Source organism: Nipponia nippon, unplaced genomic scaffold (assembly GCF_047370975.1).
Source record: "Nipponia nippon isolate SJK-2023a ecotype South Korea unplaced genomic scaffold, ASM4737097v1 scaffold_34, whole genome shotgun sequence".
NCBI lineage: Eukaryota > Metazoa > Chordata > Aves > Pelecaniformes > Threskiornithidae > Nipponia > Nipponia nippon.
Window position 1 is genome coordinate 3,134,713 of NW_028262352.1, and position 14,138 is coordinate 3,148,850.

The 14,138-nt window shown below is 40.3% G+C and overlaps 1 protein-coding gene across 5 annotated transcripts in view; it reads left to right on the forward strand.

Moving 5' to 3' along the window:
- Positions 1-14,138, forward strand: part of LOC148054102 (E3 ubiquitin-protein ligase UHRF2-like) — a 162,431-nt gene that overhangs the window by 115,935 nt on the left and 32,358 nt on the right. For all 5 annotated transcript variants that reach the window (XM_087770975.1, XM_087770973.1, XM_087770972.1 and 2 more), the window contains 3 exons: positions 363-486; positions 835-942; positions 4,646-4,750. In XM_087770975.1, the coding sequence (XP_087627101.1) occupies positions 363-486; positions 835-942; positions 4,646-4,750 (337 nt within the window). The remainder of the gene's footprint in view (positions 1-362; positions 487-834; positions 943-4,645; positions 4,751-14,138) is intronic.

A 14,138-nucleotide genomic window follows, 5' to 3' on the forward strand; every position in this document is an offset into this window, starting at 1 on the left:
AGCAGTATACTCTAATCTCATTTCTCCTCTCCCCTATGTGATCTGAACAAGCAAGGAAAGGAAGAGAAAATGAGGAGGGAATACAGGAAACGTGGGGACCTCTTGTACATCACGAGAAGAGTGAAATGTTTCACCTCTACCACCCTACTTTAAAAAAAAAAGTCTTGTTTTAGAAGTGGACAGTATTTGTTCTTCTTGAGTTTATTTTTTCAACCTGAGTCCTCAGCTTTTAAAAACTGTCATATATTTGCTAGCTTCAAAATATTTAGCCAGGATGAACAAATTTGACACTATTTTACTTAGAAGAAATGTATTGCCATTATTACTAAGTAATAAAGAATTTACTGAAGCTTTTATTTTAGGTATTGTCCTTCATGCAAAAATGATTCTAATGAAGTTGTAAAGGCTGGAGAAAAACTCAAACAGAGTAAAAAGAAAGCAAAGATGCCATCTGCCAGTACTGAAAGCCAGAGAGACTGGGGCAAGGTAGAGTGCATTTTAATTTAAAAATAGCTCACCATTCATGTATGTGTTACATCTTTAACTATGTTTACATATGCATTACACAAAATTCAGTACAGGATTGAACAGACTGTAAAGCAATATTGAATCCTGTACACTGTCTACTGAAAGTTAAAACATCTGAAGAATTATTAAGATGACTAGAGGTAAATAAATGAAAATTAATTCATTAATTAAAACTGCTGTCGACAATTTTTATATTAATATATTTTGAAGTGTTTACTATAATGGTTGGATGTCTTGGTATCTGCATCGGCTTTTATAAATTATTTTAAATATGATAAAATTCATTCTCTCTGATGTGTTTTTTAGGGCATGGCTTGTGTTGGTCGCACTAAGGAATGCACTATTGTCCCTTCTAATCACTATGGTCCTATACCTGGTGTCCCTGTTGGGACAACCTGGAAATTCAGAGTTCAGGTATGTTTTTATATTTGTAATTGAAATAAATCTGAATAATAGGTACAGTTGGGGCACAAAAATGATTTTTGGATTGGTAATTGTCTTGTTCACTAGGAATAAATATAGAGAGTGTATTTTCATTCTAATATTCAAAATACTGCCAACTTTAGTGGAATTTGAAGTATACTGATTAGAAAATACAACTTAATTACAATTGTAAAAATAGTACTTACTATTTTTAAAGGGGAACCTGCTATAATTAGGATGGACTTATATCTTGCGTGTTAAATTCCCGACTGAAATAATAACAGGAAGTTGAACATTTTCTGAAGTCTACTGCTATGGAACATGAACCAATCCATCCCACTTATGGATACAGATTATAGAATTCAGAAAATATTTGACTGTATCCAGTGGTGTCTCTAATGCTTATTAGCTGGTCAGGATCCTCACTGAGGGCTACTGTGCAGGTGCAATATAGTTCCTGTTTCAGTGCATACTTCTCTTCCAATGTATTGTGGTGCCAGGCTTGGTGCTAGTGTGCATGCTATCCATACTTAGCACAGGAAAGAAATAAGATTTTACTGAGGGTTCTAAAGTTCTGGTGGGGGTGGAACCCACTGTCCCCAAGGTAAGAGCCACCTCTGATTGTATCACTATGAAGTGATTACCTGTTCCTTTTGGGTCATGCACAACTGGCATCAGCACCTTCCTTTAGGCTGATGAATGTTTTAAACTAATACAAGCCAGTATTGACTACTGAAAGAAGTAGTCCACCCAGCCATGTCCACTTCTTGCATTGTCCCTTCTGTTTTCTGTCACAAATGTTTCTCAGGCCATATGATAAACTATATTGGAAAGTAATCTGGCAGAAAAATAATCCTTTGTGGGAGAGGGTAATTTTCCCAATCCATTTCACTCTGTGGTTATACAAATACTGTGTCAGCACAAAGGGAGCAGGAATGAGCAGCGTGGAGAAGAACATATTTCAGGAGTATTCCCACCATAGCCAGAGGAATAGCCAGAGACTTTTTCTTCCCCTTAGGGAGGAGGGACACGGCAAGAACCAAAAGCCTCTTCTAATGTGTTTTCTGAAGTCTTCATCCCATCCATTGCCTCCAGAGAGAGTATTTATAAAAAATCCTGGTTTTCTTATGGAAAATGGGTGTCTGAATAATTTGGGGTTTGGTATGACATGCAAGTCTTCAGGCTAACATGGTCAACAGCAGAGGTTTTACCCCTTAGCAACAGTTTTCAGTTTCTCCCCTTAATAGAATTCACAGTGAAACAGCTGACTACTAAACAAGTTCCTTGAATCTTGTCTGACTTTGGTGCTGATGTGAGCACTACCATCAATACAGATATTAGAGAATAGCAAAGCAAATTAATTTTCTAATGTAAAATTGCAGTGTTTGTTAATGTCAATTATTCATTGATTTTTTACACACAACTACTCATTTGAGAAAATTAATGTCTATTCTTATGGGTTTTGTGATATTTTGATTTATCCCTACCATATTTGAAGAACTTTTCTGTGAAGCAAACTAAAATAAATACTTCAAAACATATTTATATTCTGAAAAAGTGCTTCTGTAATCATTAATCTTTAAATTAGTTTCCAGGTAAATTATATTCTCTTAGATAGGGGAAGTTTTAAAAATCAGTTCTGCAAACTCAAGATCTCGGAATCAAATTTTATTGTTACTGGATCAGCCAGTATCAGCAGGAACAGAAGTTAGGATTTCATCTCTTTAAGGATTCCATTGCTGACATACAAGCTCAAATAGATCCCAGAACTTTCAAGTGCTGATTGCAAACAGGAATACAAGTAAAAAGAGGTTTGTTTTTCTCAGAAAATTAAGCAGATAAGACTTATCATGTAGGGCGTGGATATTAGAAGAGTTATCATTTGTACATAATTATTTAATAATGGCTACGTATTAACTGCATACTTTTAAAAAAGATCAACATTTTCCCATGTAAAAAGTTAGTTACACTTTTATTTCTGATTCGACTGGTCTTTTGTATAAAAATGGGTTCTTAGCAGATTCATGAGAATTTAGAAGGAAAATGTTGTCTCATGGTTTTCTTCCTTTTTTTCATGCAACAAGCTGCTTAAGAATATTTAAATGTCATGTATTATATATTATGAGTGGTCATGTAGTTTGAAGGCTTACAACTCTCTTTTTCCTGGAAGGAAACTGACTTAGAACTGTTTCTGGATACAGCATCCAAAGGGCAGAAATCTAAATTTTAAGTCAAATTCTGGATACCTCATGAAAATGAAAGAAGGGAGAGAGGAATGAATGAAATGACGTTTAATGGAATGGGAGAAAACAGAGTGGTAGTGAGGCCTGTGCTGTTCAACATGTTCATAAATGGTCTGGAAAAGTTGACAAATAGCTGACAGTTAAGTGACAATGCTAAGTTGTCATGGATAGTAAAGATGAGGGGGGAAAATCATAACTTTTCACAGCTGATAAAGGGCTTTCAGCTGATTATTATCATTTAGGAAAGAGAACTTATAATAAAGAAATTTTTAAATATGTCATCTTTGTGCTCAGTAGTGGTCAGAAACGCAAATCAAGTGTTAGGAATTATTAAGAAAGGAAGAAGAAAAGCAATATAATTATGAAGAACAAGGATGGTTAAAGGTATGGAATGGCTTTTGTATAAGCTACAGAGGTCTATTAAAATTGAAGAAGGTGAATAGGGAACAACTGTATGTTCTTTTTTGATGCAAAAGGAGGGGGCATCAAATGAAATGATCATGTGCTAGATTAAGAATGAATGGAATCAGTACTAATTCATGCAATATGCAGCAATACTGTGAATTCTTTCCTGTAGGATATTGTGAAAGTGTGCAAGAGTTCAGAACTCAAATAGATAAATTAATAACCATTGGTTGACTTCTCTTCCATGAAATGCAAAGATTATGCCTTTGGCTCAGGAAATCTAAGCCACACATAGCTGGAAACTGAGAAAATTTACATGTAAATATCATTGTGCACTTGTATAGTCAGTTTTCACACTGACCAGCTATCTGTTTTTATTTGTTGTCAGAGACAGGATATTTGGCTAGCTGAAACTCTGGTTTGATGTGGTTTGATGACTTATATTCTTATGACAATAGCAAAGCAATGCAAAATCTTATAAAATAAGACACACATAAAAGTGTGTGTGTGGGGGAAGTACAGGAGTTGGGCAGAACTGGAAAAAGAGAAAATGTTCAGAGATGAAAGAAGGCTGTAAATGTGATTGCATTTTCCTGAGTTGGTTAACTTTTAACAATACTTGACATAGTTTTCAGAAAAAAATTTTGACTCACTATGATCTTTCTTGCATAATTTTTTACACAAATTTAAAATACTACTGAATTAGATAATCTGTATCTTCTTTGAGTTGGTCTAAGCAACCATGAATCTGGTCTTAAATGTTGCTTACGGCAAGAATCATGAAGATTTTTCCTAAGGGGCAAAGTGTACCTATTCATCTTTGTGTCAGCACTGTTCTATATTGTCCTTTCTTTTCATTGGATGTCCTTTCTTTTGTGTTTTTTTTTCTTAAAAAAAATCTTAAAAATTCATAAAATTATTTCCTTTAATGGCAATCCTGTTACACAAACATACTTATGGAAATAATTTTTAAGCAGAAAAATTATTGCAGAAGGCCAGTTGTTTCAAAAAGTCATTTTAAAATTTGTTCTTTTTTAATATTTAAGGTGAGTGAAGCAGGTGTTCACAGACCCCATGTTGGTGGAATTCATGGACGCAGTAACGATGGAGCTTATTCACTTGTACTAGCTGGAGGATTTGAAGATGAAGTGGTATGTCATGTAGTCAAATCACTAATATGTTATTTTAAAGTTTATAAAGATGAAAAGTGGTGTTTGTTGCTGATTCTAAAATTAGTACTTCTGAAAATATGAGTATGCAAAAATTACTACTATCCAATATCTAATTTGCTATGTGTTACTATTTTTAGAATAAATTTTAAAATAAATTTTTCTTAAAGAATATTCTTAGTCCCATATTAATTACAGCTGAATTTTAGAATGTTTATGGAATTCAAGTTTCAATGTGCTTATATAGTCTGAGTTTATTATCATTTAAAATCTTATATTTTACAAGTCACAGAATAACAGAATCATTGAGGTTGGAAGGGACCTTTTGAGAGGGTCTAGTCCAATGTCCCTGCTCAAGCAGAGTCACCTAGAGCAGGACTGTGTCCAGTCAGCTTTTGAATATATCTATATATAGAGACTCCACAGTCTTTCTGGGCAGCCTGTTCCAGTTTTCAACCACCCTCACAGTGAAAAAGTGTTCCCTTATGTTCAGATGGAACCACCTGTGTTTCAGTTTGTGCCCATTGCCTCTTGTTCTGTCACTGGGCACCACCGAAAAGAGCCTGGCTCATCCTCCCTTCAGATATTTGTACACATATTGATAAGATCCGCCCCTGAGCCTTCTCTTCTCCAGGCTAAACAGTCACAGCTCTTTCAGCCTTTCCTCATAGAAGAGATGCTCCAGTCCCTTAATCATCTTAGTGGCCCTCCATTGGACTCCCTCCAGTATGTCCATGTCTCTCTTGTACTGGGGAGACCAGAACTGGACACAGGACTCCAGGTGTGGCCTCACCAGTGCTGAGTAGAGAGGGAGGATCACCTCCCTCCATCTGCTAGCAACAGTATGTAGCCCAGGATATCGTTAGCCTTTCTTGCCACAAGGGCACATTGCTGGCTCATGTTCAACTTGTCCACCAGGACTCCAAGGGCCTTTTCTGCCAAGCTCCTTTCCAGCTGGTGGGCCCCCAGTGTGTCCTGGTGCCTGGGGTTATTTTGCTCCAGGTGCAAGACTTGACATTTCCTTTTGTTGAACTGCATGAGGTTCCTTTCAGCCCATTTCTTAAGTCTGTTGAGATCCCTCTGAATGGCAGCACAACCCTCTGATATATCAAGTGATGTATAAGTGATATACTTCAAGTTCTGTCCTGGTCATTGCTTTTACTGTTGTCAAGTTAGATAGATGCCTCCTCTTTTGGAGTCATTATACCTCTGAAGTTAAATACATCACATTTTAATTTTAGTGAGGTCAGGACAAAAAAAAGCCTGTGACTTGGACATACAAGACAGACAGAATGCAGCAAGTCCAGTGGAGGGTCACCAAGCTGACCAGGGGGTTGGAACACATGACATACATACATGGAAAGAACTGGGTTTGTTCAGCTGTAAGAAGAGAAGGCTCGGGGAGTTCTTACTGCTGTCTTCAGCTACATAATGGGAGCACGTAGACAAAACAGAGCCAGACTCTTAGAGGTGCACAGTGGAAGGATGAGAGGCAATGGAGAAAAGTTGGAACATTAGATATTCTAGGTAGGTATAAAAAAAAAAAATAATCCTCATACAGGTAATCAAACACTGGAACGGGGGCCCAAAGAAGTTATGGGATCTCCATCCCTGGAGATATCCAAACCTTGACTGGACAAAGCCCTGAGCAACCTACTCTAACTGGATCTGTTTTGAGTGAAGGTTGGACTTAGAGACCTTGAGAAGTCCCATCCAGCCTAAATCATGTGATAACTCTATGAAATAAATACCTTTTGGAGGGCATTTTACTGTATATTTATAATCTCTTTCAAACTTTTTATACTCACTGCCAACATGCTACCTCTTCAATGTTCTCTTTCTGGCTCTGAATGTACCATTGGGGTAAGAGTAGTTTCAAAAATATACTGCAGGAAATAGAATTCACTGTTTGACTTTCAGGTTTTGTCTTTTTTATGATTCACATTTGGAAGCTCATGATCCTGCAAACGTAGACTTGTGAGGGACTTTGCTCATCTGAGGGTTTGGAATGCTTGGTAATAACAAGTTGCCTCAATACAGGATTGGGCCTCAAAATTGCAAAGGAATAAGGTTGTACTTTGCAAAATGAACATTAGGCCAAATAAAATTTAGCTTCATATGTAAAATATTCTTACATACATCAAAATGTTTATATGTTAATATTTCTCTTGTGAATGTTTAACCTAGGATTTTAGTGACAAGGACTTGAATTACTTCCATTACCCGATTGAAAATGCATTAACTATAGTGCTTAGATTTAGTGTTGGTTTTGTTAAAACTGCAAATCTTCTGGCGGTCCTATTGTTGATACTTCATAACTATAATGGGCATATTAGCTGAGAAACAGCAAGAATTATTTTGTGAATTTGAAAGTAAGAATTATTTTCAGAATGGATTAACATTTGTAACCCATGTATTAGTTACTTTGAGCTACTGTGAAAGATATGATCACAAACTGCATGATTAAATGATTTTGAAGTATTTATTCATCAAATGAAGTGGCTGATGATATTTTACTTTTTCCTTGAGTTACAAAATTGATATCCTAGTTGTTGTCACTGTTTTTGAGTTGGAGTCAAAAACTATGTTTACTTTCTTTGTGTATAAATTTTGAGATCCATACTTCTGCTGGATTGAGGTAGTGTTATTAAGATGTAAATTTCCATTCAGTGTTGTTCAGATTAACAAATTTTGTTTCTTCACTAAGTGGCTTCTGCATATAGAATCATATGGTGTCTCTTAGCATTGAGGTTTAGAATATCTTGGAGAATAGTATCTGCTGTGATCACTCACATATACTCTTGCAGAAGATTCTGAGGGTATATAAATATATATATATATATATATTTTATAGGGTAGTTCTAGTGACTCAAATGTGACTCCAAGCTAATATACTTGTTGCTTAGATTCTTTCTTTAATCTAGGTCAATCAAATCTAGTGCCTAGAATGTGGCATTAATAAACTGCTTTATGAAACAGTCCACTGTCCTTTTTGGATAGTCTGTGTATCCCCATCAGTCTTGTGTTTGGGTAATCAGTTCCAAGGTATCAGTATGGTTGTGTTCTACTTCCTTGAAATTGTGCAGTTATAGCATTAATAATATTTAGTTCTCTAGATTTGTATGGAGCTTATGATGAAGATCCAGAGCCTCTGAACCATTGCTTAATGTTTATTCCTTAATGAAAATGCTAGATCAATTCTACCAGTGCCAAAGATGCATTGCCAAGACTGATTAATTGCTCACTGAAATAATTTTAGATACAAATGAAGTGGCAATAAGAGCTTCAGATTTGCGTCAACACTTGTTATATCCAAAGGTCTGGGTAAACTGCTAGTCAAAATGGTATGTATGATCTGTATCTATGCTAGCTAGATACCTACATCATCTGGATCCAATGTGAGAACTGTTACTGATGTGCTAGGTACAAAGGAAATGCTGTATCACATATAAATGTCTTGAAATAAGTCCTGCTGACTCTGTTGCTAGGGGAACAGGTTCTTTGAGATGTTCTAATTTCTGTTTATATTGCTGAGGATCCAATATCAGAAACTCATTACAGTCATTACACTGAGAATCTGTCTAGTGTGAGTCATCTGAACTGATTATGGAGCTGAAAACCTGACACTTGCTATCCATTTTTATAGATGCTGTCATGGTTCCAACATCTCTTAATTCCCATGCTGAGTTGGCACCTATTAGTTTGGGACTAGTGTTCCAACGTGAGACATTTTGAGTGATCTCTCTACTATGGGAATAGCCAGCAAGCATCTTCCCATTCATTCAGATTTGTTATCTGTTTCCTCTTCCCACCTATGATATTAAGGGCATATTTGACATTATTTTGTTATATGGTATTTTAAAAATTCATACTTTCTTGTTACTGGTATTTCAGATTCTTAGGCAGACTATTATTTTCTGTTCTGCAATAGCCTCCTTCCCACTTTCCTTTACACATTGTTCCATATTGTTGTTAACTTTCAGTTTATACAAAATGCTAATACAAAAAAAAATTCTTTTTCTTGTATCATTTTGTGAAATCTCTCCCTGTCTCCTGATCTTCAAACCCCTCATTGTCTCCTTGTCTGTACTTGCATTGTGTTGAAGATTACTTTCACAGCCTGAAAAACACAATTTTATTTTTTCAAACAAGAGTCCTATATTTAAACCTTGTCTTGGATTTAATAGCTTCTTTTTTAAAAAAGGCTTTTATTCTGGTTTTGTGATACTAAAGAAAATCTTAACCTTTAATCATATAATATTTTATATATTGACAGATACAGGATTTTGTGTATATATGAGACTAAACAAGTCATAGAATCATACAGTCATAGAATCACAGAATAGTTGAGGTTGGAAGGGATGTCTGGAAGTCATCTGGTCCAATCCCCTGCTCAAGCAGGGCCACCTAGAGCTGGCCAGGACCATGTCCAGATAGCTTTTGAATATCTCCAAAAGAGAGGTTTCACAACATCCCTGGGCAACCTGTTCCAGTGCTCAGGCACTCTCACAGTAAAAAAGTTTTTCAGTATGTTCAGAGGAAACCTCCTGTGTTTCCATTTGTGCCCATTGCCTCTTGTCCTGTCACTGGACATCACTGAAAAGAGCCTGGTTTCATCTTCTTTGCACCCTCCCTTCAGGTATTTATATACATTGATAAGATCCCACCTGAGCCTTCTCTAGGCTGAACAGACCCAGCTCTCTCAGCCTTTCCTCATAGGTGAGACGCTCCAGTCCCTTCATAATAGAGAGAATAGCATAGATAATCTTATGTCTCTTTAGATGCTGGAAACCCCGAGCAGTGTAGCATCAAACAGACCTCCGATCCACACGTAGCACACCATGCAGACACTGTCCATAGCAGAGATTCTCCCATTGTGGTCATTCAAGTTATTATAGGATTTTTACTGTTAAAACAGAAACTATGTTCTCATGAGAACTTCTTGCTGCACTGTTAGATAAAGGCAAGGCCACGCAGGTGGTGTAATCACCAGTACCAAGTGGGAGCTGCCTGCAGGCTCCTCTGTTACAATGAGCTGGCTGAGTTTATCATGTGTCCAAGGGATTTATGCAACACAACACAGGCCTGAAGGACACGCTGTACATGCAGCATAGCATGGCACAGCACAGGCCTGGGACTACTCAGACTGTTATGTGGATCACTAACTCCTAGATGTACAGTGGTCTTCCAGTCAGGTTCACTACACTACCTTTGCCCCAAAGGCACATTGCTGACCAATGTTCAACTTGGTGTCCACCAGGACCCCCAGGTCCTTTTCTGCAAAGCTGCTTTCCAGCTGGGCAGCCCCCAGCATGTGCTGGTGCATGAGCTTGTTCCTCCCCAGGTGCAGGACTTTGCACTTCCTTTTGTTGTCCTCTCAGAACATGTCTCCAGTCTTCAAGTCCATCTGGAACGCAGCACAACCCTCTGGAGTATCAGCCACTCCTCCCAGTTCATTATCCAGATCATTGCTTGGGGAGGAGTGGCTGGAGAGCTGCCCAGCAGAAAAGGACCTGGGGGTGCTGGTCAACAGCCAGCTGAATATGAGCCAGCAGTGTGCCCAGGTGGCCAAGAAGGCCAATGGCATCCTGCCTTTGTATAAGAAATAGTGTGCCAGCAGGACTAGGGAAGTGATTGTCCCCTTGTACTCGGCACTGGTGAGGCCGCACTAACCTTTGAGATATCAGAGCTGTGGGTACATTTTTCATAGGAGTGCCTCAACAAGCTACTCAGCCTCAAACAGAGAATGACAGACACAAGATTACATTAAATCACATTTCTCTATTGCAATGTTGGTTCCTCTGTTGTATACCTGGTTTTGAATCTAACAAACAAGTAATAAAGAATCAAAGAATAAGACTTTAAATTCTTTAAATGTGGGCTAACATGAACCTTATGAAGTTTAACAAGGACAAGTGTAGGGTCTTGCACCTGGGAAAACATAATCCAGGAGTGCAGCTCAGACTGGGATCCACCTGGCTGGAGAGCAGCTCTGTGGAAAGGGACCTGGGGGTCCTGCTGGACAGGAAGCTCAATATGAGTGAACAGTGTGCTGCTGCAGCCAAGAAGGCCAATAGGATGCTGGGTTGCATCAAAAAGGGCATCGCCAGCAGAGATAAAGAAGTCATTATTCCACTCTACTCGGCGCTTGTCAGGCCACACCTGGAATACTGTGTACAGTTCTGGTCCCCGTTACACAAAAAAGATGTGGACAGGCTGGAGGGGGTCCAGAGAAGGGCCACCAAGATGATCAAGGGTCTGGGAAGCCTGCCATATGAGGATAGGCCGAGAGAACTGGGCTTGTTCAGCCTTGAGAAAAGGAGGCTTAGAGGTGCTCTCATCACCATGTACCAGTACTTAAAGGGGAGCTACAAAGAAGATGGAGACTCCCTTTTTACAAGGAGTCACATGGTGAGGACAAGGGGTAACGGGTACAAGTTACTCCCAGGGAGATTCTGATTGGACACGAGAGGTAAATTTTTCACAATGAGAACAGTCAATCATTGGAATAATCTCCCCAGGGAAGCGGTTGACTCTGCTACGCTGAACATGTTTAAGACTCAGCTGGGCATGGCACTGGGCCATCTCGTCTAGACTGTGGTCTTGCCTAGAAAGGTTGGACCAGATGATCCTTGAGGTCTCTTCCAACCTGGTATTCTATGATTCTATGATTCTATGAAATTCCACCAATGTCCTCAAGCATAGTGTTCTTATTGAATAGGCTCAACTCTGAAGTCATGCATCAGTTCACAAGGATATTAGCTACTACAACTCATGTGAATTTAGGCTATCTGAAGATGGTGCCAAATCTATTTTTTTTTCCATTTAATATTTATCTTCTGTAGTATGCTCAGATTTCAACATCTTTAACATAGAATCATAGAATCGTTTAGGTTGGAAAAGCCCTTTAAGATCATCAAGTCCAACCGTTAACCTAGCACTACCAAGTCCACCACTAAACCATGTCCCTAAGTGCCACATCTACCCGTCTTTTAAATACCTCCAGGGATGGGGACTCAACCACTTCCCTGGGCAGCCTGTTCCAGTGCCTGACTACCTTTTCGGTGAAGAAATTTTTCCTAATATCCAATCTAAACCTCCCCTGGTACAACTTGAGGCCATTTCCTCTTGTACTATCGCTTTTTACTAGGGAGAAGAGACCGACCCCCACCTTGCTACAACCTCCTTTCAGGCAGTTGTAGAGAGCAATAAGGTCTCCCCTCAGCCTCCTCTTCTCCAAGCTAAACAACCCCTGTTCGCTCAGCCGGTCCTCGTAAGACTTGTGCTCTAGACCCTTCACCAGCTTCATTGTTCTTCTTTGGATGCGCTCAAGCACCTCAATGTTCTTTCTTATAGTGAGGGGCCCAAAAGGGAACACAGTACTCAAGGTGCGGCCTCACCAGTGCCGAGTACAGGGGCACTATCACCTCCCTGGTCCTGCTGGCCACACTATTCCTGATACAAGCCAGGATGCCATTGGCCCTCTTGGCCACCTGGGCACACTGCTGGCTCATGTTCAGGCGGCTGTCAACCAGCACCCCCAGGTCCTTTTCCGCCAGGCAACTCTCTAGCCACTCCTCCCCAAGTCTGTAGCGTTGCATGGGGTTGTTGTGGCCCAGGTGCAGGATCTGGCACTTAGCCTTGTTGAACCTCATACAATTGGCCTCGGCCCATCGCTCCAGCCTGGTCAGATCCCTCTGTAGGGCCTTTCTGCCCTCAGGCACATCATCACTCCCGCCCAGCTTGGTGTCATCTGCAGGCTTACTGAGGGTGCACTTGATCCCCTCATCCAGATCATTGATAAAGATATTGAACAGGACTGGCCCCAGTACTGAGCCCTGGGGAACACCACTTGTGACCGGCCGCCAAATGGATTTAACTCCATTCACCACACCTCTTTGGGCCCGGCCATCCAGCCAGTTTTTTACCCAGAGAAGAGTATGCCTGTCCAAGCCATGAGCAACCAGTTTCTCCAGGAGAATGTAGTAGCCTAATTAAGTTCTAGTTGGGCTTTGGCCCTTCTAATTTTCTCCCTGCATAGCCTCACGACATCTTTGTAGTCCTCCTGAGTTGCCTGCCCCTTCTTCCAAAGGTCATAAACTCTCCTTTTTTTTCCCTGAGTTCCAGCCAAAGCTCTCTGTTCAGCCAGGCTGGTCTTCTCCCCTGCCGGCTCGTCTTTCGGCACATGGGGACGGACTGCTCCTGCGCCTTTAAGATTTCCTTCTTGAAGAATGTCCAGCCTTCCTGGACTCCTTTTCCCTTCAGGACTGCCTCCAAAGGGTCTCTGTCAACCAGGCTCCTGAACTGGCCAAAGTCTGCCCTCCAGACGTCCAAGGTAGCAGTTCTGCTGACCCCCCCTCCCTACTTCTCCAAGAATCGAAAACTCTATCATTTCATGATTGCTATGACGAAGATGGCCTCCGACCATCACATCACCCACCAGGCCTTCTCTGTTCACAAACAAGAGGTCCAGCGGGGCTCCTTCCCTAGTTGGCTCCCTCACCAGCTGTGTCAGGAAGTTATCATCTTCCACACACTCCAGGAACTTCCTAGACTGTCTCCTCTCCGCTGTATTGTATTTCCAGCAGGCATCTGGTAAGTTGAAGTCCCCCATGAGAACAAGGGCTAGCAATCGGGAGACTTCTCCCAGCTGCTTATAGAATATTTCGTCTGCCTCTTTGTCCTGGTTGGGTAGTCTATAACAGACTCCCACCATGATATCTGCCTTGTTGGCCTTCCACCTGATTCTTACCCATAAACACTCAACCCTATCATCACCAGCATTAAGCTCTAGACAATCAAAACAGTCCCTAACATACAGGGCTACTTTACTGCCTCTTCTTCCTTGCCTATCCCTTCTGAAGAGTTTATAGCCGTCCATTGCAGCACTCCAGTTGTGTGAGTCATCCCACCATGTTTCTGTGGTTGCAACTATATCATAGTTTTCCTGCTGCACAACAGCTTCCAGCCCCTCCTGTTTGTTGCCCATGCTGCATGCATTGGTGTAGATGCACTTCAGTTGGACTATTGCTCCTGCCGCCTTTTTTGGGGGAGAAGCCCTAATTCCTATGTGACTGTTCTTAGTCGCTTCTGTGGTTTCTAATGCATCAACAGCCCTTGCGTCTTTGCTGCCGTGTGGATCTCCATCCCCTACACCCACTGAGATGGCTACGGTGCAAGTGCTTAAAGCTGTAATTCTGCTAAAACGATAGCGTTCCATTTGTTTCCCACTTTCCTTCTGGACTTTCAATTTGCCCCAAATCTATAGCATTTTGCCCATTCACGTGTAGAACAGTGAAGGGGTATGGAACAAGTAAGTATATATGCCTAGGCCTTGCATCTATCTTATCTCTTTGTTAAGCCCAATGGC